The 24984-nt window shown below is 42.0% G+C and overlaps 3 protein-coding genes across 6 annotated transcripts; 2 read left to right on the top strand and 1 right to left on the bottom strand.

Annotated features, from left to right (window-relative positions):
* Positions 1 to 1891: 1891 nt before the first annotated feature.
* Positions 1892 to 6723, bottom strand: LOC101775035 (transaldolase). 2 transcript variants are annotated; one of them, XM_022827700.1, is made up of 13 exons: positions 6601 to 6723; positions 6369 to 6483; positions 6199 to 6277; positions 6017 to 6092; positions 5842 to 5925; positions 5636 to 5740; positions 4496 to 4576; positions 4343 to 4407; positions 3839 to 3920; positions 3699 to 3776; positions 3034 to 3131; positions 2807 to 2942; positions 1892 to 2306 (listed from the first exon to the last, which is right to left on the bottom strand). In XM_022827700.1, exons 1-13 carry the CDS (start codon positions 6655 to 6657, stop codon positions 2160 to 2162), a joined length of 1203 nt encoding a protein of 400 aa, XP_022683435.1. In that variant the 5' UTR covers positions 6658 to 6723; the 3' UTR covers positions 1892 to 2159. The 2 variants fall into 2 exon arrangements, with proteins under 2 accessions (XP_022683435.1, XP_004972823.1); XM_004972766.4 differs by having other exon boundaries at positions 3851 to 3920.
* Positions 6724 to 10564: 3841 nt separating this feature from the next.
* Positions 10565 to 18513, top strand: LOC101774107 (DNA topoisomerase 1 beta). Of its 2 annotated transcripts, XM_022827483.1 has the most exons (17): positions 10565 to 10846; positions 11380 to 12625; positions 12749 to 12943; positions 13066 to 13146; positions 13416 to 13475; positions 13564 to 13658; positions 13751 to 13907; positions 14041 to 14166; positions 14627 to 14707; positions 14806 to 14896; positions 14978 to 15111; positions 15484 to 15552; positions 15635 to 15724; positions 15812 to 15915; positions 15999 to 16101; positions 18227 to 18292; positions 18391 to 18513. In XM_022827483.1, exons 2-17 carry the CDS (start codon positions 11435 to 11437, stop codon positions 18457 to 18459), a joined length of 2712 nt encoding a protein of 903 aa, XP_022683218.1. In that variant the 5' UTR covers positions 10565 to 10846; positions 11380 to 11434; the 3' UTR covers positions 18460 to 18513. The 2 variants fall into 2 exon arrangements, with proteins under 2 accessions (XP_022683218.1, XP_004972822.1); XM_004972765.4 differs by lacking the exons at positions 18227 to 18292; positions 18391 to 18513 and adding an exon at positions 16266 to 16774 and having other exon boundaries at positions 10566 to 10846; positions 15999 to 16167.
* Positions 18514 to 19681: 1168 nt separating this feature from the next.
* Positions 19682 to 24984, top strand: LOC101773701 (DNA replication complex GINS protein PSF3). 2 transcript variants are annotated; one of them, XM_022827657.1, is made up of 7 exons: positions 19682 to 19976; positions 20664 to 20748; positions 20829 to 20900; positions 21258 to 21361; positions 21948 to 22040; positions 24203 to 24342; positions 24424 to 24980. In XM_022827657.1, exons 2-7 carry the CDS (start codon positions 20704 to 20706, stop codon positions 24573 to 24575), a joined length of 606 nt encoding a protein of 201 aa, XP_022683392.1. In that variant the 5' UTR covers positions 19682 to 19976; positions 20664 to 20703; the 3' UTR covers positions 24576 to 24980. The 2 variants fall into 2 exon arrangements, with proteins under 2 accessions (XP_022683392.1, XP_004972819.1); XM_004972762.4 differs by having other exon boundaries at positions 19703 to 19976; positions 24445 to 24984.

Here is a 24984-nt window from a genome sequence, read left to right as displayed (position 1 = left end):
TTCTCCAAAAAGTAATTGATTTTCTTGAAAATATGGGGGCATTTTCAAAACGCAACATGAACGAGCAAAAGAAAATTTCCAAGGTGCATTATTTATGGCTAATGATAACTAGTAATTATTGCAAAAATAAAAAAATAAAGATATTGTATTGTGGGTTCGAATTAATTGTTGTGCCAAAAGATAGAGCAATAATGCATGTATTTAGGGTTTTCCACGTGAGTATCCAGTGATATTTTTTTTTTTGCAAAGATCCTCCGGTTGTCAACATTAATCACTATAGCTAGTATAGCTACCATCTTCGAGAGAGCACACATCCATGGTATAAGTCGGTCATTTATACGATTGCGGAATACTATTTCACTATAGTGTTGTTCGAGGAAAAAAGAGTAGCATCACACTTGTTCAAACTTCAAAGGCAGTAACAACCAAGCTATATCTGTAGGTACATGTCACGACATTCATATGTCGTGATATATTTTCCCATATACTCACTTTGACTCTAAACCTATGTTTTAGAATTTTATCAGGTCAAACTTTTTAACTTGACCCATCAATATATTGTTACATAGACTCATGACACATGTTGACGTGACTAATTCATCATAAAAAATATTCTAGTGTGTGTATAACTCCAATTATTTAAAATGGTACTCCCTCCGTCCCACAAAGAGTGTCTATTTAGGTTTGTCCTAAGTCAAACTATCTTAAGTTTGACCAAGTTTATAATGAATAGTATCCATATTTATAACACTAAATATGTTATGAAAATACATTTCATAACAAATCTAATGGAACTTGTTAGACATCAAAAGTATTAATATATTTTTATATAAATTTGATCAAACATACGATGGTTTGACTTAGAACAAAACTAAATAGGCACTCTTTGCGGGACGGAGGGAGTACATTTTTTTTTAAAAAAAAAGTCAAATATCACATCGGATATTGTGCCCATGTCCCAAAATAACTTATATTTGGTCAGATGGAATATACTAGCTTCTTCTTAAAGAGGTGGGGGTTTGCAAAATCCAAGAACTTGGAGAGAGAGTTGAATTTCACTCATTCATAGGAAGAGGACATCAAAAGTATTAATATATTTTTCTATCAAACATGCGATGGTTTGACTTAAGATAAAATTAAATGGACATTCTTTGGAGGATAGGGGAGTACGTTTTTTTTAAAAAAAAGTCAAATGTCACACCGGATATTGTGCCCATGTCCTTAAAACGACTTATATTTGGTCAGATGGAATATACTAGCTTTCTTCTTGAAGAGGAAGGGGTTTGCAAAATCCACGAACTCGGAGAGAGAATTGAATTTCAGAAGAGGACGTGTATAGTAAGTATCTAAGGCTGTAAAATCCCAAAACTCACGAAAATGGATGTGGCAATATGAGTAACTGAAAGGTTAATTTTGATAGATTTTTTCCCTCCTATTCCGTCCACCGGTTCATTGCATAACAAATCCGCCCACTGCTTCAGCGTGAACCACCGGCCTTGCCCGGCTGACCTGACTCTACAAACTTTGACCAGAGTCAGTCGGTTAACTTACACCTGGTTCTAACCTACACCTAACAATCACCAGGCGAAGTAAAATCACCCATCATGTGAGTACAAGCTTAGGCGAATGATTTTGAAACGTTGCTGAATATGCTTGATGCCCTTAAAAAATCGGATTTGAATACCTGATAATTTTTCTGATAAGTTTATATACAATGTGAAACTTCAGGTTGTCTTTGAGAGTGAATAGTACATTTAAATCAGTTGTCCAGTTGCACTGGAAATAGGAACTTGGGCAGCCAGCATAGTGACTTTTGATAGCAGACATATATAGGGAATCATGTCATTTCAGCTCAGGTGATGCGGGCACTCTGGCCACCAGTGCTAGGGCATTTGCAGGGAATATCAGGTGACAAATTCTGATCAATCCAGCATATCATTTGAATCACAAAAAGCTCAATACACATTCTCAGGCTAATGCAACATTGGGGGCGTGTCGTACCCGTACCATATCCAAAAGAAGTAATATTTTTGTTACACAACATTCTGAGACTGCTAGGTAAATCACATTGGAGAACCGGTGCAGGCGGGAGAAGTGTTCTCTTGCCTGTTGTTATTACTCTCTGTTGGAACTGGAAACTGAGGCCCAGCAAGGCGGTTTTAAACGTTCGGAGGTGGCCAGATCTTCCCAAAGAGCTCCTCAACACGGCGTGCTTGGTTCACATATCCCTCCAATCCAGAAGCAAGTAATTCTTCAGCAGCGGGCCCCATAGCAGCTGCAAGACTCAACTGGTCCCACTTCACAAGCTGCATACATCATTTGCCGGAAATGTGATCAGCGTACAAATACAAGATCAAAAGGTCCTTGTAGGAATCCTAAAACGAATGTTTAATTTCTTTGCAGAGGACAGTCAGTTTGGTTTCCCTTTTCTTTGCTTTATTCATCAGTGACTTTTATTTTCCTTTAGAAGCAGTTCAGGTTGTTTGTTGAATCATAGTTATGCCTGCTGTAAGTTAAACATCACATTATTTTTTTAGGGATATGTAAAAAGAACCCAGCCTCCAAGCTCTCTGCTACCTTTTATCTCGATATTGGTCTACCGGAAATGCACATGCCTAGTGAAGAAGAATAGTATCCATTTGAATACAACATCACACATTCACAATACAGGGAACAATAAGGTGGAATGCTAAAAGGTGTTCTTATTTATTCTTAACAGTGCATGATTACTGATCATCATTAAGTTGTTTGCCAATTAAACGGTTCAGATGTGTGAATTTCGAACAAGATCCATAAGTGCACAAACCTCCTCTTCAGTGAAGTTGTACGTCTTGCCAAGGGCAGGAGTCAACCTTGGGGCATAACTGTACTTTACATCAGGATCAGTGACAGATTCTTCCAGAGACTGCAATATCTTCAGAGGTGCAATGATGTAATCAATCCTACATTTAAGAAACATTAATTTCCATGTTAACGTCCATGACTTGTGAATTTGTACCTAATATCCAGCAAAAATAAGTAATAAGAAATTACCCCAGAAGGCTAAATACATCCTGCCTGTTCCGTATGGCAGCAGCCATCAACTTTGTTTTGTACCCATTTCTGTGAATATAGGCATATACTTTCTCTGCCTGCATTACAACCCACAAATATATGGAGTTATAAACTCTAGCTTAGTAGCAGAAAATGTAAGTCGTCAACAAATATGGAGAGAGCAAACTGGCATCTGAAGGGCTACCATGAGTTCTCAAGTAAGTGTAGTGCTGCTCATTCCTAAGTACAAACCCATAATATACAAGTGGACAACTACCTTATTAAGAGTCATTAGTTATCCACTTATATTACCCTTTTTAATTACACATTTACACCGCGTTACTGTAAGGGAACTGGCAAACCAACATGTTTTATCTGCTGATATTAAGAACCAAATGATGGAATGATTAAAAAATATGAAAAGTGGTAAAATCAATTCAAAGATAACTCAAAATTACTTGCTGACAGTTGGGTACAAGAACTTCGAATTTTATTTCTTTGGCCTTTAGCTTAGTAGTCAGGCAGCAAACACAGAACTACTGTAAAAACTAAAAGCGATAACAGGTACCAAGACGTTCCTAGTCAGTAAAATTGCAGATCCTGTTTCTAGACACTAGCTTATATATTGATAAAACTATGCAGCAATAAAAAGAACTGAAGCTAACCAAAGCAAGGCCAGCATCTTCTCCCTTCTTCAAAGCTTCATCTATTTCTGGGTCACCAGAGTGATTCCTTCCCCAATCCTGTGTGGTTTGTGGTTAGCATAACATTATTGTTTTAGCGCAAGGACATGGTAAAGACTGACTTGATAAATTACCCGCAACCGCCCCACAAATATCTGTACAACAGATGCACCTGCTTGTGCTGCCGCTGCTGCTTGTGCGAAACTGAGCAAGAATGATCAACCACGAAAAAAAACAGGTGTACATAAGCTCCAAGTTATTTTTCATCTTACATAAATAACTAAATGCAAGGAAGCAAGTGCAGTTGTAATGCAGGTGCTCTAGTAAACTTGTTCTTCCAGATTACTAGTAAGCCTGATGAATAATTATTATCCACCAGACAGACTCAACAGAATACCCCTCCATGTACTAATGTAAAAGCATAATAATATAAGCAAATTGTCAGTAGCTTGCTTTCCTTCTCCACTTAAAAAAAAGAGGGGGGGGGGGGGGGGGTTCGCAAAACACCCAAATATTGCAAGCTAAAAATGTTGGGAAGTGGGCAATAAAACAACCATACAGTTCCCTGCTATTTCCATTAAGTAATAGGATCAGGAGCAAATGATATAAAATGTTTTGTCTGTTACCTGTATACAAATGTTAAATGTGTTTGAATTCCATCAGATTCAAGCAACCTTGAGGCCTCTATGCCCTAATGGTAAACAAGTTGGAAGTCAAAATCTATAGAGAGAACAGGTACAATCAAGCAGAACTTACAGAGTAGTACATTGCACACTTACTTGCCATGTAGCAGGAATTTTGAATAGCAGGCGGTCAGTTAAGACATCATGCTGGTTGTACAGATTCAGCAGTTCATGCACCTAAATATAAAGATACCAGTTTTTAGGAAACTGTGACTGAGAAGCACATATGTTTTCTCAAAGGATATCCAATAGCCCTGCTTAGTCACAAACATCAGCAACACATACATGGATAAGACCAACCTTCTAATGCAATTACTCAGATAACAAATATCTTAACATGCTCGTATCGACATATTGAGGTTTAGGGACAATTACTTTAAACAATAAATGGGCATTTCAGTTAAATTGTAACATCACAACTAAAGTCGATTCATACAATAAATGTGTGGAACTGAAAAGAAAAATCAGTAACATTGATCACTACTACAGTAGTACGGAGGAGGTGTTGACAACCTGAGCATGGCAGCAATGAATGGAATGCAGAATTGAAAATTGATGACATAGTTCTAGAATGTGTTCATAGGTCACTCAGGAGCTAAAAGTACATATTTGAAATGTCAGAAGAATTGTTTTCCCAATATGGTCCCATTAATCTGTCACAACTCCATATTGTACTGTACCATTGCATATCAAGTTAACAACTAGTTGCTGTTTTTTCCTTGCCAACTTTAACCTGTCAGAGCCAGATAAGTCCTTGTTCAATGAAAAATTATTTATCAAGGTATAACCAAGAGGTGTTTCACAAATATCTAAATAAATTAGTAATACTAATACATATGCTCCTACTAGTATCATACAGCTGATATATCCCCACTTCCCCACTACCTTTCATCTATTATTTCTTTATACCTCGATGGTATTGAGCTATCGTTGTGCACATCTGCATGTAAAACACTGACATTGGTAACATAAAAGAATATGCTGGAACAAAATAGTCTTCTTATCAGTTATCACTATTGTGTTTTTGTACATTAGAGATTTGGAGTGTCAAGTTGCGGGTTGCTAACTAGGTCAGATGCCAAGAAAGGTGATATACAGGCATTCCCAGAAGGTACTTCTTAATCACTTTGTTCTAATGAATGTTGTACATAACCTTCCACACAAACTATAATTCTACTGTGGACATGCATCACATTGCATTGAAGCAACATGGACACAAAAAATAGAAGCTTATACCCTCTGGATAATGCCCTGGGTGTCATAAGCCAACCGAGCATCTATTTCAGTCGAAACACGTCCAGGTACTTGATGAGCCAGTTGAGCGCCAACGTTTGCCAGGGCCTGCCAAATTTCTTCTCTGTTCAGCTCCTCAGATTAACAGAACTCCCACATCGCCTAACTATCACAGTAGCAATAGCGAAACCGAGATGCTGTATGCAAACCTTGGTGAGGTAACAGGACATCCTGTCCTCGAGCTTATCCAATGCGTTGCACTCACCATCTGCCAGTGCAGTATCTATCGCACTCTACAACCACCAAATATCCAGAAGAGTTACCATGCCAGCAACGATTAACTGAATAACTGAACATTTTGATTGCAGCAGCTCAGCTCCTCACCTTGAACTTGGTATTCGGGAGCCCAGCGATCCCGAGCAGCAGCGAGGAGCTCGCCGTGGCCGCCGTGGGTGCGAACCTGCAAATGTTCGCATCAGCACAATGTGGCAGCCTCGGTCAACCCGCCCCAAATCTAACGGGACAAGAGTACAAGACAGAAGAGCAATGCCAGAAGCAACGGTTACCTCTCGAAATCATCGAACACGACGGTGTCCGGTACGATCTCGCTGAAGCCGGCCACTGCATCGAGCTCGGTGACGATCTCTGCACCCAAACAGAGCGAATCAAGAATCAATAAGGCTACGCATCACACAAGACGCCGCGGAACAAGAGGGGGGGGGTCCAACAGCAGTACCGTCTACGGGGGAAGTGGGTGCGTTGCCGGCGGCGGCCCGCGCAGCCAGAGGCGAGCTCCGGAGGCTGAAAGGAACAGGCTTAGCCGACCTCGCCAATGGACTCCACCTGCCCACCTGAAGCGGTGACCAAGAACTGGTGAAACGGGGGAGTGGACCAAATTGACGGCGGCGGTGAGCGGACGAACTGCGCAAATGGGAGCTTGTTGGAGAGAAGGTGAGAGGATGCGGTACCTGACGGGAGGGCGGGAGGAGGGAGGAGGAGGTGGGCGCGGAGACGGAGAGCGCCATGGGAGTTGGGATCGGAGCCGGTGGACTGTGAGCGAAGATTGGGAGTGAACAACAGAACAGGGAGAGAAGAAGTGCTAGGATCAGGAGGCAGAGGGAATTAATTAATTCGTTGTGAAATGACCAGTCTGCCCTTCGTTGAGTTCAAGAAATTCTCGCACTAAAAAAAGGACGAACTTTCACCATGTTCATCCAAATATTGTTCAAAACTTGGGTAGATACGAATTATTCATACAAAAGAAAGCTTGACTCACCATATCACGCCTTAAGTTACATCAGATGTCGCTCACGTTTTACCCTCAAAATGAGATGAGAAGCAATTAAGAATACCTCGTGCGCATAAACATAACAACTAACAAGTAGATAGCTGGAGCCCAAACATTTTCTTCTATTTACATCAAACCTTTTCTATCTTTCTAATAAAACAGTGAATATTCATATGATACAAGTGACAATTTTACTGTCCTGTTTCAGCTCCTAGTTTATTTCTTCTTAGAGCAATTGCTGATAACTGCATAGAAGTTCAAGTTTTTTTTTTCTTAAATCTAAAAAAAATGCAAGTTTGAGGAAGGTAGTGGGCAGATTGGTAATTGTACCCTGTTTATCGGTGGAGCTCCATGGGGTTTGTCGATCCCTACGCCGAGGTTCCGATAACACCGAGGGGGGCGATCGATGAGTGTGACGTGTGCAAGCTGCACGAGAAGATTAAAAAAATGGTTTGGATAATCCATTCTGTGACCCTCTCTTGGATTGGTGGACACCACTGTCTTCTGTCCCGTTCTTACTTTGGGACAAACGGTAATTTTTGGGACGATTGACTTTGGCGTTTGGTTCCCTTCCTTAAATTTAAGCACCCGTCACGTCGAATGTTTAGATACTAATTAGGAGTATTAAACGTAGACTATTTACAAAATCGATTACATAAGTAGAGGCTAAACGGCGAGACGAATCTATTAAGCCTAATTAGTCCATGATTTGACAATATGTTGCTACAGTAAACATTTGCTAATGATGGATTAATTAGGCTTAATAGATTCGTCTCGCTGTTTAGCCTCAACTTATGTAATGAGTTTTGTAAATAGTCTACGTTTAGTACTCCTAATTAGTATCTAAACATTGATGTGACACTTGCTTAAAAATAAGCGAAGGGAACCAAACGGGCTTTAAAATACAATCGATGCTGGTCTTGTTTGCAACTGGGTTTAACAATTTTGTTTCTGGCGGCATACTGTAGTTATGTCCGTTTTGGCACTGACGTCTTTGAGTGTCGTTTCTCTTCGAAGATATAGTTGGTTACTGCATTTGATTTTAGTATACTTAGTAAAAAGTTTGCTCTAGCTCCAATCAATTATAAAGTGCAAAATTCTAAAATAAGGCTCGTATTAAACCAACCATATGGGTTGAAGACATATGGGTTGAAGACATGAGTTACGTGTGAGTTAGTCCTCCATTTCAACACGTCGTGTTTGGGTTTTGTTGTCGAACTTCTCTAAGTTGCACTAAGTTCGTAGGAAAATGCACCAAGATTTATAGATATTAAATTAATTCCACTAACTCTACAATTATATTTTTTATAGTGCATTTACTTGCGTGGTAGATGTTAATATATCTTTCAAGTAACTCCAGAAAAGTTTGACTTGAAGAAAAATAAAACACCTTAGATTTTTTAAACAGTGAACCTACCCTATGGTTTTGTAGGCATCAGCACATTTTAATTATGCTATCTACGCACTTTATTTTACTTTACTTACCTTAGTTAGTCACAAGTAAAGGAAGGTATAACTTGAGCCGGCAATCTTCTCCTTTTGATTGTTGATGAAGCGTGCAAATCGTGCTTTGTGTTCTCCTGCACGCCTTGAGTTCCAACCTTAGGAGTGTTTGAAGAACATAAATATATGTCGTACTCTCTTTTTTTCAAAACAACTTTCTTGAACTAAAACTGCATATATGAATTTCATAATTATTGTTTTAGAAGCCTTCATAATTATCATAATTATATGCTATTGGCCTACTGCCGCCCAAATTAAGCACGAAACTACATATCTACAATCGGAAGCACTTTTGTTCATAACAAATAACGAGATGCAATGGTGACTTTTCATCATCAAGATGTACTAACATGGTGTCCCGTCTAGTCGGCGTCCATTAGATATAAACACGTTCGGGTCCGCGAAGTGTTTAAAAAAATCATGGTTTCATGTCAAAGTTGTGTTAATAACATGGTTACTCATAAATGAAAGCTAAGCGTGATCCAATCGTGCCTTAAAAAGGCTAGTCCGATGAAGTGATCAGGGGTTAGACCACTTACCACTCTACCTACGGCCTGTTTGTTTCCATTTATAAGCGGCTTATCGGTGGAAATAAGCAAAACATTTAGCAGGATTCTCGCTTACTTCCACCGATTCTCGCTCATGTGGTAAGCCGCTTCAGAGATTTGAACCACGAGAAGTGAGAAAATCTTCATTTAGATTATAATAAAGCGTGGCTAGAAGAAGCGTATCCAAACATCCCAACAGGGCCTAGCACTTACACTTATCAGCTTATGGTTACGGAACAGGTAGAGTGGTGGAAATGTCGAAATGGATATCCGAATCATCCGAATCCGTATCCGTTAAAACTACAAATATGGATATCCGTATTCGTATCTGGATTTAATGTGGTACTAAAATGGATACATCTGAATTCGTTTTTCTTAATTTTCTCTATCCGATTCCACATTCGTATTAAAAAATATCCGACACTATCTGTATCCGACCATATGAAACTACTAGTTACCTCTACAACTAATGATAAATAATGTTACTTAAAATATTAATAATGGTAGTATATCATTAAAACTATTCAAAATTTATCTTTATAACTAATAGTTAATTATATTAATTTTATTATTACTAATATTGTACCCATAAAACTATTTAAAACTTATCTCTAATTTTATTAATGTCATTAAATTTAATAATAAATATATGTGATTATTAATTTTATTTTTAAATACTCTAGTTTATCTATTTATTAATAAAAACATTTTTTTATGATTTTTATTATTCATTGATAAATGTTTATATTTATTGAAATATACATTTATCCATATATTATTTTTTCATAGATTGCACTATTTCAAATAATTATTAATTAATGTAATATTTTCATGTGCGATTTTTATTTGCACTAGTACTCATACTTTAGTCTCTACTTGTATAAAAGTTTTGTTATTAAAAACCATCAACAAATAAAATAGGTAAATGTTATCTTCAAACCGAGTAAATATCCGATGTATACCCGAATTTGAGACATTCATTTTATATTCGTATTCAAAAATATTCGAATTCATATTCGTATTCAATTTAAAATGCGGTAAAAAGTGCTATTCGGATCTGCCGATACGAATTCCATCCTAAGCACGGCATGACGTACACGACCTCCACGCACTTTCCGATTTCGGAAACGTATTTCCCGAGGGGGAGAAGCGTAATTACGGGCTCGCATCCAGATGCTTTCCACGCAAACCCGCTGTCCCCTTCACCCCCGTCGCATATCCTCATCCACAACCGCTACGCGAACAGCCCACTGACATGAGGGCACGGTGGGGCCCCTCCGGTTCCGGTGCACCATCCAAAGAGGTCGCCAGCCAGCCAGCCACGCACGCACGCCACGCAACGCGCACGACCCCTCCGTGTCGCTGCACGCGGGTCCCACGCCTTCTATACCAGGCTTGCCCCCTCCACCGCTCTCCCGGTCTCCCCACGCCCTCGTCTCGCTGCAGGCGGGCCCAGCCCTGCCCCGGCCCACTCCTTGCCCGTGTCTCTGCCGGGTGGGCCCGTCCGCCCCTCCCTGTCTCTGCCGTGGGAGTCCCGGCCGGGGTCGGGACAACGAAAAAAAAAAACCCCGAGGTCATCGAGAAAGGGAGGAAGGGCGTGGGAAAAAACACGAGGCGAGGGCGAGGCGAGGCGCGGCGCGGCGCGGCGCGGGGGTGGGGGATAGAAATACGAGCGAGCCCGAGCAGAGCAGGGCGAGACGAGACGAGACGAGAGGTGATAGATAAGCAAGCGGGCGCGCCCTAACCCTAGCTCGTCCCCGCCCGCCCGCCCGCCGCCTTCGCTCGCCGGAGGGTCCTCCGTCCTGCCGCCGCCGCCGCCGCCGACGCCGCCTGCCGCCGCGGGGATCCGTACCCGCGCCGGGCCTGCCTCGACCGGTGCGTCCCTCGACAATCCCCGCCTCTCCTTCCTTCTCCGTTCCCCTCTCGCCCCTCACCGTCGCCCGGTGCTCGGGGACCCGCGGGTTCGCCGACGGGGCCGTGGGCGGTGGATCGGGGGATGGCTGCGCCGTCCTGGTAGTCTAGGAGGGCGTGTTCCTCGGAGCACCGCGCCGATCTGGTCGGGGATGGCGTGGGAGGGCGTTGGTTGTGTTGTGTTGGCCTCGTGCCAGCTGCTGCTCATCTTAGTGCGGCATCAATCGGGGGAGGGTGGCATGTTTTCTAATCCAAATTGGTTTTATAACCCAAATTGGGGTTGTGTGCAAGGCGATTGCCTCGGCGTTCGTGGCGATTCTGTGCACCAGGGGAAACTAATTTCATTTCCGGGGTGGGTTTGGGGTCTAAGATGTGCAACGAACGTCGTGATATTCTGATAGCTTTCTCTGTTTCATCTAAGTTATTGTATCAGTGTAATGGCTTCTTAGTCACCGATGGTTTTCTCATATGGATGAACTGTGTTTGCCCTTCTGCAGGCGTGGCTGACTCGGTCCTAGTAATCCGGTGGTGGCAGGCCACCGCAGGGGAGCAATGGCTGTTGTCAACACTAACAACCCTGTTCTATTCGACAATGACGATGATGACGGCCCGATTTCGTTCAAGAGGTCTAGCAACTCCGTGAAGAGCAGCAGGCCTACCCCCTCCAAGCAGGAGGGATCGTCAGGGGGTGCTGGGGTGCCTGTCAGGAGCCAGAAGCATGTGGCTCCGAACCAGCAGAAGAACGGGGTGAGCGCCAGCGTGTCGAGGCCGATGCATATGAAGCCGCCGCCGTCCAGCCCCAACCAGCGCCCTTCTGGGTCTGGCCAGCCAAACAGTTCGGCAGCGCATAGTTCGAAGAGTAACAGCAACGATAAGAGCAAACTGAAAAGACCTCTTGTGAAAGAAGAGAACTCTGATGATTCGGATGATGATGTGCCGATTGGGTTAAGGAAGAAGGTTGAGGAGAAGAAGTTAAAGAGAGTTGATGAGAAAGCAGATGATTCAGATGATGATAAGCCATTGAGTCTCAAGATCAACTCATCCAAAATGTCTTCCAACTGTGCGAGTAGGCCTGTTTTGCAGAAAGCTGTTGCAAAAGTTGAGCAGCCTGATGAAGATTCAGACGATGATAAGCCATTGGCAAGTAGGTTGCCTACTAATGCTGCTCCAAAAAGTGGAGGTAATGCCTCTGAAGATTCAGAGGACGAAAAGCCATTGGCGGCCCGATTCTCAAAAGTTTCTGGAAGTGGAAACCTAAAATTGACTTCTTCCAGCAAGGGGTTAAATAATGATTCAAACGGCCCGCGAAATTTGGGTAAAAGGCCTCTAGATAACAGTAATCAAACAAGTTTAGCTCTCAAGAAGGCAAAGCCTTCCAATGTATCAGCTTCAGCAAGTGTTAAAAGAGAAATCAAGGCAGATGACAATGACAACACCCCTCTTGCACAAAGGCTGAAAATTGGCGAGTCTTCGAAAGGCAAGCCATCTGCAAAGAATGTCGTCAAGAAGAGTCCTGCTTCTATGAAGAAGGGCATCAAGAAGATGAAAGGGAAAGTGAAAACAAAGATGATGAAAAATTCTCAGTTCTCAAAGACAATGAAGGTCCCTCCTGGATCTGGTGGTGGAAAGAAATGGACTACCTTGGAGCACAATGGTGTTATTTTCCCTCCACCATACAAGCCTCATGGTGTCAAAATGCTTTACAATGGGCAACCTGTTGATCTTACACCAGAGCAAGAGGAGGTGATATATTAATGATCTTTCTTGCTTTATTTCCAACTTTTGATATGTCTACAAACAGATGTAGAGCTCCGAAATCCAAACCATGCATCCTCTTATTTGCTCTTCTCTAACTCTATTTTGCAGGTTGCAACAATGTTTGCTGTGATGAAAGACACAGACTACGCGGGCAAGCCAACATTCATTGAGAACTTTTTCACTGACTGGAGAACACTCCTTGGTAAAAACCATGTTATTAAGAAATTCGAGCTTTGTGATTTCACCCCGATATATGAATGGCATCTTAGAGAGAAGGAGAAGAAGAAGCAGATGACGACAGAGGTAACTGCTTGTGAATTTGGTTTTGATAAAGCTGCACTCCTGACTTATTATGCAAAATAAATTCTAAGTTCACATGTCACATTAGTGCCCCCACATTGTGATTAAATCACTGTTACGTACAGGAGAAAAAAGCATTGCGAGAAGAGAAATTGAAGCAAGAGGAGAAGTACATGTGGGCTGTTGTAGATGGTGTTAAGGAGAAGGTAACTTCTTTTATACACTGATGACATAGTCTTAATTTACAGATAGTTATCATCTTCTGTTATTAGATCAATACTTGTTTTTACTAGTCAGGAATTGTTTGATTGACCATGCTTAGATTCTTGCACCAGATTCGAAGAACGGTGTGCTAATGTATCAGTTTCCTTAGCGATAGTTGACTGTTGCTTTTGTCCCATTATCTTATGTCCTCTACTATTTCAAGAGCGTTTTACCAACATTTCTACTTGGATAAACCGTTTATTTGTATCAGGTTGGCAATTTTAGAGTAGAACCACCTGGGTTATTCAGGGGACGTGGAGAACATCCAAAGGTGCAGATATAGTAAATGTGCAAGTACTATGTTTTTCTGTTTCAAGTGAGTGCCTTCTTGTTTAGGCTCTTTGTTTACAATGTTTCAGATGGGGAAACTGAAACGGCGCATTAAACCAAGCGATATTACAATAAATATCGGAGAAGATGCTCCAGTCCCTGAGTGTCCGATACCTGGAGAAAGGTACCATTTTCCCTAATCTTTTATGTATAAACTATGTTTGCAAACAGGTTGCTTGCCAGCAAGCAGTTTTTGATTGTTCATGTGTTCTGCAGATGGAAAGAAGTCAAACATGACAATACTGTAACATGGTTGGCCTTTTGGAACGATCCAATTAGCCAAAAAGACTTCAAGTATGTTTTCCTGGCAGCAAGTAGCTCACTTAAGGGGCAAAGTGACAAAGAGAAATATGAAAAGTCCAGAAAATTAAAGGTGAGGAAGTTTGATTTTGTATGTATGAAGGTTTTGAATCTGCAACAGATTGAACAACAACAAAGCCTTTTAGTCCCAAGTATGTTTTGAATCTGCTTGTACATATAATTTTTTTTGGATGTGTCATTGGCAGGGTTACATACAGGACATTCGTGACAACTACACGAAGGATTTCAGAAGCAAAGATGTGGCAAAGAGGCAAATTGCTGTGGCAACATACCTTATAGATAAACTAGCCCTTAGGGCAGGCAATGAAAAGGTATTATCCTACTGGAACCTGCGTTCAGTAGCCATGAGTGATGCTCTTTTCATTCTATAATATAAGCATGTATTTGGTGATGTCTCTGTTGGTAATTTGGTTTCTTACATGTGAAATTTGTGCATAGCTTCTTTTTTTATTCAGCTTAGAGAGGTATGATTGATTTTATGCAATATCTCATCTGCATCAACAAACTATTGTAAAAAATAAAAATTTGCATCAAAGGCTGCTTTACGAAGGGTTAGCTGAGGTGCTTTGGCCACTGCAATTTTACATGATTTTGTTGCATTATTACTATTTTAGCTTCATCATTGAAGTATGCCAACATGAGTTCTGTTGCATACATCTTTTCCTTGGCATACATCTTTCTGCCATAATTTTGTTGCATTACTATTTGGCTTTTCCCTTCAAAGTACGTCAACATGAGTTTGTATTATTTACTATTTTCAATCATTATCAGGATGAAGATGAAGCTGATACTGTTGGTTGCTGTACGCTGAAGGTTGATAATGTTACTTGTTTGCCCCCAAATAAGATCCAGGTATTGATCTTCAATATTCAGCATGTTTTCTCAATATGATTATATGACTACTAAATTCTGATGCTTTCTGAATATACAATTTTGCATGAGCGCTACAGTTTGACTTTCTGGGTAAAGATTCTATAAGATATTTTAACACCGTAGAGGTTGAAGAGCTTGTGTACAAGGCAATTGAGGGTTTCCGTGCTGGTATCTCTCTACTATTCTCCTCTTCTTTTTCATTTGTTTTAAACCTCCGCTATCTCTGCCCTCATACTTCTGGTCTTGTAGGTAAGAAACCAGGAAAAGATCTCTTTGACCAGCTTGATACAACTAGGCTAAACGCTCACCTGAAGGACCTAATGCCTGGGCTTACTGCAAAAGTGTTCCGTACATATAATGCTTCTATTACATTGGATGGCATTGTAAGTTGAACCCAAGTTGAATTCTACCAGGTTTCCCTATTATTTAGAACTATTTAGGCTTGCACAGACGCATAGAGATGTATGAAGTACATGTTGGATTTTGTTTTCTGCAAGACAATTTAGGGGCATCTATTCTATTGTTTTCTTCTAATATCAGTGTTTATAATTGTACCTGTTTGTGCAGCTCAAGTTAGCTGCAAATAAGTAGTTGGTCAGTGTTATACATAGGTTGCCATATCTTCAATTTTTAACACTTGTATGATTTTTAACATTCTGTTAAGATTGTGTGGATATGTTATTTTCATGTGACTACCATGTTATGTTATGATGATATATTGTGAGCTAACATATGTGTGTTTGCTGTCATTACAGTTGCACAAGGAAACAGAAGATGGAACTCTTCTTGAAAAAATCGCTGTATATCAGCGAGCAAACAAAGAGGTATGATCAGTTAATAAAGAAAAAAAGGGTACTTGTATCATCACTCTTCATGACACTAGACTTTCATTTCTCATGTTCTCAGGTTGCCATAATCTGTAACCATCAACGTAGTGTGTCAAAATCACATGAGTCCCAGATGACCAGACTGAATGAAAGGATTGATGATCTAAAGGTTGGCTTTCTGCCTCAAGTTATCAACTCATGCTTCTACCATGGCTTTTTCTTGGAAGTCTTTTCCATAATTTTTTTTCTTCTCCAGGCCCAGAGAGATGAGTTAAAAGTTGACTTGAGCAAAGCGAAGAAAGGAAAGCCTCTGGGCTATGATAAAGAAGGGAAGCAAAAGAGGAACTTGGCCCCTGATGCGTAAGACCTCAGTCACACCTTTTATTTTATTTTGTATATATAAATGAAGAGCAGGTCGACAATATCACAAAATCCACTTGCAGGATTGAAAAGAAGATTGCAGCAATTGAAACCAAGATTGAGAAGATGGAGATGGAGAAGAAGACAAAAGAGGATCTGAAGACAGTTGCACTTGGAACGTCAAAGATCAACTACCTTGATCCTAGAATTACTGTGGCATGGTGCAAACGCCATGAAGTCCCTATAGAGAAGGTATATTCTTGGGATAACATTTATTCTTCTCTAAGTTCCCTATTGAGAAGGCACAGTTACGAAACCTGTTCCCTACTGAATACTGATTTTGCTGACAGATTTTCAACAAATCACTTGTTGCGAAGTTTGGGTGGGCGATGGACGTTGATCCAGAATTCAGATTCTAGGAGAGCACACGTTGCCATGTGCCAGCCAGTTTGATCCAGCTTCCCGCCCTTCTACCAGACACTAATTGCAGCTAGGAAAGGAAGAGCTCGGTGTTTGATTTTCAAAGCCCCCCTGCTCCTGGAACGAAGGAAGCACCCGGCATTTTCTTTGTAGGCCCCTATTTTGTTGGTTCTTGGTGTACTTGCCACCGTTCCGTTGCGTTAAGTTCTGTATGCATTTTGCTGAGGAATTTGAGCTTTGTTTGAGAACGGATGGACATTCAATTTATACCGAGTTAATCTCAAATATAGATGACTTGTTGAGTGGCGGATCTCGCTGGACTCGTGAATCGTGTTGGGTCATGTGGTTTCATTTCACCCAGGAATCGATGAATGTATGGTGTACCTGAGAACCGTTCGATGGTAATTGAAGAAATGCTGAGGTGTAAATTTTGATCAAAGATCTTAGATCCATCGTTCTGTGCTGTCTTCCTTGCATCTTCATCTTAGGCGTTTGCCCGCTTGTGATAATAAAAGTTGTTGCTTCTTGTTGTCCGTGTCCTCGTACCGGATATCGGAACAATTGTTCGCACAAACTATATTATTAGAAGAGTAAAATGCATCAAAGGTCCATCAACATATACTTCAAAAGTATATTTTTAAGGTCTATATGTTTCAAAAGTGCATTTTTAGGTCCATCATTTTTTTTATGTTGTGTCAACTAGGTCCATAGTTTTTTTTATGTCGTGTCAACTAGGTTCATACCCTCCACGTGACCACCTAAGGCTGACAGGATATTTTCTCTTTCCTCCCTCTCAGGTGGTCGAGCACGTCATGAGCGCCGTGACCGCCCTTCGTCTTCAGCTGCGAGCTCCATCAACGCCACCTCAATCGCCGGCCATTGTCAGTCGCGAGGTCCATGTAGTGGCGCCGTTGCTACCGAGTGCGCGTGCGCACTACGCTCGCCCACGCGCCGCCACCACGGGCCACGACGGCAGCGCTCAATCCAAAGCGCAGCAGGCATTCTTACCCACCATGTCGGCCATCACGACACCATTGACCACCACGACGAGCATGACTCGGGAGGATTTCTGTTGAGGGCCTCTCCTTTCCTTTTATAAAATCTCGCCGGTAGCATGCGAAACATCCAATTTGAGAAATGCATAACAACGAATCCTACAGGAACACCAAATCACTTGCGTGTCTTCATTCCAGAGACGCGCGATTCAATCAAGCATCGGTGAATCGATTTAAGCAAGCGATAAATTTAGCCAGCGCCACTGCATCATTTATCACCTTCCTCGGCCAGGAGTTCCAGGCCTCCGCCTCTTGCAGTGTACGGGAGGAGTTCTTCAGCGCCGTCAAGGAACAGAGGTAACTAAGCAGCTGCTTGAGCAGGCCACCGTGAACATGGCCAACGAGCCGTTGTGAGCTCCCCGCCCGCGCGCTCGCTTCCGCCGACACCGGTGCTCGCTCGCGTCGGCCGTCGCCTTCCCCGCGTGCACCCGCCCGCCCCCTTCACCTGCAAGCCGTTCGCGCCGCCCATGGCCGATGCTCGCCTGCAACCACGTCGCTCGCCCACGGCCACGCTCAGTGACAAGCACATCGTCCACGGCCACGCTCAGTGACAAGCACATCGTCCACGGCCGGCCGGTCACCCGAGCTCGTGGTGCTTACGACGTGCTCGATGAAATGCCAGAGTCACCTGGTTCATCGTCTGCTTCCGTGTAGGAGGATGAGAGAGGAGATTCACCGTCAACATGCCATGTCAGCACCCCGTCAGCAATAAGTGCGCATATGGAAGGTGTATATGGTACTAGGTGACACAGCTTAAAAAATTTAGGGACTAAAAAATACATTTCGATAAGAAGATAAAAGAGGATCTGAAGACAGTTGCACTTGGAACGTCAAAGATCAACTACCTTGATCCTAGAATTACTGTGGCATGGTGGAAACGCCATGAAGTCCCTATAGAGAAGGTATATTCTTGGGATAACATTTATTCTTCTCTAAGTTCCCTATTGAGAAGGCACAGTTACGAAACCTGTTCCCTACTGAATACTGATTTTGCTGACAGATTTTCAACAAATCACTTGTTCCGAAGTTTGGGTGGGCGATGGACGTTAATCCAGAATTCAGATTCTAGGAGAGCACACGTTGCCATGTGCCAGCCAGTTTGATCCAGCTTCCCGCCCTTATTCCAGACTCTAATTGCAGCTAGGAAAGGAAGAGCTCGGTGTTTGATTTTCAAAGCCCCCCGCTCCTGGAACAATTGTTAGCACAAACTATGTTAGCACAAACTATGTTATTTTAGAGGAATAAAATACACCAGAGGTTCGCACAAACTATGTTATTAGAAGAGTTCTGTACCGAAACATCGGAACCATTGTTCGCACAGACTATATGTTATTAGAAGAGTAAAATGCACTAGAGATCCATCAACAATTACTTCAAAAATGCATTTGAAAACAAACACTCCATATCAAAATTATTGCATTTCAAAAATTCAAGCATAACAACAAAACACAAGTTGCTATACATATCACTCCACCTCACACGATACGTGCTTGTTAGCTTTTGCCTAAGTAGCCTATATATGCATCTCCAATTAGTTAAAGCCCACCTTAATCAGCCCACGATACAACAACTCACACGTGGTCGCACGGGGTTGCGTGCTTGGCACCAGCGTGACCACACGAGCCGTAGCTTTTTCTGGAAAATCATTGTTTAATTGTTTTTTTAATCACATCCAATCATATCCTGAAATCCAAAAATTTCAGGGTGTGACAATGAGATCGTCTCTTCTAGTTGGTTCCCACGAAAACATCTACATCAAGTCAGGAAATCGGAGCAAATCCTAGTCCATCAAGCATTCAAGCCCACGCGAGTTTTTGGCTGGGCCAAATGGCTGTAGGGCCGATTATTTTTCCAACCGATTGAGCGGGAATCAAAGCCGCGAAAACCAAAAATTCTCCATCCAGCTTCTTCTATCTTCCTGCCCAGATTCGTGCTCCGGCAGCCTTCCCTCGTGGTCCCTCCGCTCCACACCATCCACCTCCACCGTTCCGTCCTTTGCCACCCGCGATCCCTTCTCGTCGCCCGCCTCCGTCTGGTTCTTCTACGCTGACGAGTTGCCCATGGAAGGCAGCACCCGAACGGGCCCCGACCCTCCTCGCGCACCTGAACTAAGCTACGAAACACGGATACTCCACCTGGGGACCGTACCCCGTATCGGATACGTATCCGATACGGATACGCCCCGGATACATATCCGTGGCGTATCCACGTATCCCCGATTAAATGGGCCGAAAACTTCGTATCGGAAACGTTTCCGCGCCTGGATTCGGCCCAGCCGGCCCAACATCACAGCACATCCCACCTGCCCTACTCCCGTGACCCGTCGGGCGTCGGCTCTCCCACGCGCAGCCGCCTCACGCAGCGCATCGCCGCATCCTCCCGCTCGACCAGCGCCTCCGCCTCTCGTCGGCCGCCGTCCGCTGGCCGCCGTCCGTGAGGCCGCCTCCTGCCAGCCGCCGTCCGCCTCCCGCGGCCACGGGCCGCGAGGCCGCCTCCCGCCGGCTGCAGGCTGCCTCCCGTCGGCCTCCGTCCGCCCGTGATTACTCCCGTCGGCCTCCGGCGTAAGGAGCCCCAGCCCCTGTTCAGGTGCGTGACTTCCTCTGATAGTGGTAGTGCAGGCCTCCCGTGAACCGTGAGTTCCTCCCAGTAATGGTAGCATAGCATCCGTAAAGTGCATAGAGATTTACATTTTCTGTGTAGTGTATCCAGGCAATTTGGAAGTATAATCCATAGTCTACAGAATAAGGGCCCATGCAAGCATGGATGGTGGATTAAGTTCAGGGGCAGTGTGATCTTTATAATGTTGGCTATTGCACAGTTGTTGATTATCCTTTCTTTTCAATACTTAACTGGTTCAAATACAATTGCTTGGAGAATAGTACCATATAGATTGCAAGTAGGAGGTAACGTGATGATAATTGGCCAATCTCCAGAATCTGGATATGAGTTTATATTGATTGATTGCAGTCCCAGGCTCCCATCCTCTCCTAAATTAGAACCTGCTATCATGTTATTCTCAGTGTAATAGACCTTAAATGTCTCTATGTTGAATTTGAACATCTATTTTGCAATTTAATATGCATTGTTATTTATTTATTAAAAAAATAGTTAAAACGTATCCGCGTATCGGGTTGTTTTAAGAAATTGCCGTATCCGTGTATCCGTATCCTTCCGATACCGATACGTGTATCCGTATCCGTGCTGCATAGTTGCAGTATATCCAGTTTAATTTACTTTCCATTGCCATTGACAACATCCAAATTGGTGGTGCAGAATTAGGAGTAAGTAGTTGTGATCCTGCACTCTTGGTCAGATGCCGGGTTATTACGACATCGATGATATCCTCATGGAGGATGAGGTAATACCTGCTTTTTTTCTGCTCTTCTTGCATGATGCTTGTGTATGTGTGCTGAGTATATGTTTCTGCTCTTCCTGCAGCCTATTTCAGTTGTTTTCCAAGTAACTGCAAATGGTGTTGGCCTGCTAGATCCTGGCGCTGAAAGTAACTTTGTAAGTGTCTGCCCGTTGAATTTTGTGGGTTGATGCTTCTTGTGCTAGGTATATACACCTGCTTAGACATGTGGAACAATTTATTATTATGTCCTGATAGTTCCTGAATGGGAATTTATGCAGTTGCTGAATAATGGTTAGCTGAGACTGAGATGTGTCTTATCTATTCTTTGATTTGTTTAAACTGGTTGGAATATTGTATCTATTCTTAATTCCTATTGGCCTGGCTGCAGTTTTTGTCATGAACCTCAACTGGGAATTTGATGCTTTTCATCGTGGACAAATTTTACAAAAATACTAATAGGAATGCTTCTCTACTATAAAAGAGGATTTTAGTCTTACCCCTTCTATATTCAGGTAGAGAAGGGTGCCAAGGTGGACCTCCCGTTTTGGCTTGCGCATGGGCTACTGTCTCTGGAACAAGCTGTGTCAATGAATCCTCCTCCATGCTTCACACAGAAGTAGGTTCTTCAGTCTCTTTTGTTGCATTACTGCATACACAGAAATCCTTCAATATTTGCAACAGCAAAGTACAGAATTGTATGGAGTATTTCTTCTTTGAGAAAATTATATGGAATTTGATGTTGACAACTAAATGAAAGGATCAGGCTTTTCTTGCCTCCACTGCAGCCTACTGTAGTTTTCCATAGTAAACACTAAACAATAATATTTGCAAACCTTTCTTTTATTACTTACTCCCTTCATCCCAAACTGTATGTTGTTTTGGCATTTCTAGATTCATAGTTTTTACTATGTATCTAAACATGGTGTATATCTAGATTAATAGCAAAAGCTATGAACCTAGAAATGTGAAAACGACCTAACTTGGGACGGAGGGAGCAATGGACAAATTTGTTCATATGGCTCCTTCGTGAGGGGAAGTCCTTTTGCAACTATACCGAATATTCATATGGCTCCCAAGTATTTGATTTTTGCTGAATGGATGAGTTTTGGCAATTGAAAACTAGAGTATGAAACACAGGTTTTGCAGTATTCTGTTCAGAAACTTGAATGCTACTGTCTCAATTTCTTATCATAATACTGCAGAACTCGAAAAGAGATCCAAGCTGATGCCGCCTGTGTGGACTTGAGGGTTCGTTGCCCCTACTTTTATGAGCTAGGATGCAAGATTGTTCCTTTGTAAGTTTCTTCACCAATCTAGTAATACATACCATTAGATTTCATGGTTTTCTCAGTTTATTTGCATGTTCTTTTGAAATACTCGGTTCCTTTCTTTCATTGAACTGTTTCTATAATATGCTTATTAGAACACCCATTCATTTGCATTACATAATTATGGCATTTGTGTTAAAGTACAAGTGGATTAGACGTAAGTACAATTGAATTGCTACCTTTCATCATCAGCTTAGACTTTTGGGTTAGTCGGTAGTGCAGGATCTGAACAAATGTGCTTTCAGTATCTTTGCTTCCAATGTTTAATGTTCTTATGGCCATCAGTTCCATTATAAATTCCTTAGGAATTCTGGAAACATGATGATCTGTTTCAAGTTCAAGTAGCATTGTTGTTGTCACAGAAAAAATATTGCTTTTATACTCTTGATTGTTCAAAATAGCTCGGTGACTTCAAGCTCAGTGTGCTGCATCCTTTTTTTTCTAACCACAAAAGCTCCTGAGATCCCCTTTATTAAGGGAAGGAAAAGGACAATTGTCAAGAACGTGCATTGCACGTGTTTCATCAAGAGAAGTGGGAAACAAAGCCACGAAGTCCAGAACTGTTCAAGTGTTTCATTAAGGAAAAAGAAAAGACAAATGATATGGCATGGTGGAGGGATCAGTGAAGAAAGTGGTTATTAGGCTTGAATCAGATTGGGTAGTGAGTGTTCAGGGTGATGGATCACCCTCCTTGCAATGTTGGTGTTCCTACCCAGCCATGACAGGAAGTCAGGAGGCTTTGACCTGACTGAAACTTTGAGGAGCAGCAAACCTACCACACTGGGCAGCTTTATACATTGAGACGTCTAACCAACATGCAAATCTAATCCCTTATCTTATGAAACATTTCAATCTACTTATCTCTTGATTGCTGACCAATCCTCATGTGTCTGATTGGGTAAAATAATTAGGACATTGGTGTTGTTAGATTGTTTCAATAATTACATCGATCCATTTCCGAAAAGTACATGTTCACTAGTATTTTCTTACAAAATCATGGTACTTAAGTGTAGGCAATGAAAAGCAGTTAATTCATGAGTAGGACAATGCAGTCATAGCGTCTACTTCTCCAAAGTTTGAGACTGACATCTAATGCTTCTAATTAGTGTACTCTGTTCAAAACTGAATGTAACCTAATTAGTTTTGAAATACACATGATCATTTTGCACCCAATGGTTTTTGGCTTGTCTAATCAGAATATTCAGATTCTCTATGCGTACCAACTGTCATATGATGAACATTGATATAGACAGGTTAAACTAATTGTAAAAGTTGCAATTTTGTGGTTAAGGATCATCCTATGGGCGCTTACAATGATCTACTTTGGTGGGATCAGAGCTCATTTGGCTGTATTTTATATGACAGTATACTATGTTATGTTCCCTATGATGTTTGAGTGTTTCAATGATTACATCAATCTATTCCCCCGAAAAGACATGTTTGCTTGTATTCTTACAAAAGCAATGTCCCGTGGTCCTGGAATTGAAAAGTAATTGACTTATAGTAGAATATCCATTTCAGTTGCCTAGCTACCTGATGCATTTCCCTTCAGAGACATACATTGTCAGTTCGATTCTATATGACAGAAAAAGGTTCACTGCTGATTTTATCATCGTTACCACCAGTCCCTCTGTAGTGTTGGTTCTATATGTTGAAACTACTTCACTGCTGATTCTATGATTGATACCACTGGTCTACTGTTCAACTACCATTATACCAAATTTCAGCGTAACCTGACAAACATCCCTGCCAAAGTTATTAATAGTAACTTACAGTTTTGAAATGCGCCATATATACTGCTTAAGTCATTCTGGCAGTCTGAAACCTCGAGCAATTTTCAGTCGTTCCCCTTTCCCATGATGTAATGTAGCTTTTTACGGACACATGTTTAACTATGTTATCATAATCTGGTATTCATGGATGCCTAGTCAGGTTGCCCTATGGATGTTAAAACTGTTATAGAATGTTGAGACCCATGGCTTCAATGTTAATACTAGTGCATATTTGGTTGTCACATGAAAATTCAATTGGGATATCAGTGCCTCCTTATGGTTAAGGAGATTGTGTTACACTCCCAAAAAAAAAGTCTCAGTACTTTTGCCTACTTTCCTGTGTTTTCACATTTACAGGGTGAATGACAAGAGCATTGGCATGTTCTTGCGCTATGCATTCACCAGTCGGTACAAAGAGGTTCTAAGCAAGTCTCACAGTTCTTCCACAATGACAGTGCCCAAGTTTGTACCACGCCTTACCAAAGAAGAAACTCGCGGTAAGCAAGCATCTCATGTTATACTTGTCCTCCTTCTATTGTCAACAAACTACAAAAAAAAATTCTGTAATACACTGACAGACTCGTTATGTTTTCGTCAAGTGTTTGAATCTGCTAGGGAATCAATGGCTGCTTTCAAGAAATGGCGTGCTGGTGGTGTGAGGTTGCAAAAGGCAACCATCCTTGGCAGGAAGAGGAAGACAAAACTGCCTGATGGGCCTTCTACTCCCTGAACCCGCAGGTTTAAGGTCTCCATAGAACGCGGTGCTTCAGCAGTTTACCTGATATGTTCATGTATGTTCACTGATTTGAGCTGTAAAGAAAGAAGGCTAACGGCATTTTTATAGTTCTTGTAGTCTGATGCACCTTCGGTGCACATCTCTTTAGCCTGACAGGACAAACGACAGCAGCTCTGATCAGTTCATGGTGTAAGAAAACCGAATGCTGTTGTATCACCATCTACTGTTGGAGTTTCAAGAGTTTGTTTGGAGGGAGCAAATATGTAAAGAGTCTGAACTGGGTATCTAGCAGGCTTTTGCAGTTTCATGTTTGAGTATGCTTGGAGGCAGTCTGGGATAAGTTTATAGCATGTTTAAAGTGAAGGAGACCGGGATGAGAATGAGTCGATAATAATGCTATGGT

Source organism: Setaria italica, chromosome VI (genome assembly GCF_000263155.2).
Source record: "Setaria italica strain Yugu1 chromosome VI, Setaria_italica_v2.0, whole genome shotgun sequence".
Taxonomy (NCBI): Eukaryota; Viridiplantae; Streptophyta; class Magnoliopsida; order Poales; family Poaceae; genus Setaria; species Setaria italica.
Note: the sequence above shows the minus strand (reverse complement) of the source record. Positions and strands in the feature narration are given on the sequence as shown.

Bases quoted from the DNA above. Each gene is read 5' to 3' on its own strand.
- LOC101775035 (XM_022827700.1), bottom strand. From the start codon at position 6,657: ATGGCGCTCTCCGTCTCCGCGCCCACCTCCTCCTCCCTCCTCCCGCCC. The intron at 6,484-6,600 runs GTACCGCATCCT...TCACCGCTTCAG, and splicing joins TCCTCCCGCCCTCCCGTCAG to GTGGGCAGGTGGAGTCCATT. The intron at 2,307-2,806 runs GTTTGTGCACTT...TGATGTATGCAG, and splicing joins ACAACTTCACTGAAGAGGAG to CTTGTGAAGTGGGACCAGTT.
- LOC101774107 (XM_022827483.1), top strand. From the start codon at position 11,435: ATGGCTGTTGTCAACACTAACAACCCTGTTCTATTCGACAATGACGAT. The intron at 13,476-13,563 runs GTGCAGATATAG...ACAATGTTTCAG, and splicing joins GACGTGGAGAACATCCAAAG to ATGGGGAAACTGAAACGGCG. The intron at 15,725-15,811 runs GTTGGCTTTCTG...TTTCTTCTCCAG, and splicing joins AAAGGATTGATGATCTAAAG to GCCCAGAGAGATGAGTTAAA.
- LOC101773701 (XM_022827657.1), top strand. From the start codon at position 20,704: ATGCCGGGTTATTACGACATCGATGATATCCTCATGGAGGATGAG. The intron at 20,749-20,828 runs GTAATACCTGCT...CTCTTCCTGCAG, and splicing joins ATATCCTCATGGAGGATGAG to CCTATTTCAGTTGTTTTCCA. The intron at 24,343-24,423 runs GTAAGCAAGCAT...ATACACTGACAG, and splicing joins TACCAAAGAAGAAACTCGCG to ACTCGTTATGTTTTCGTCAA.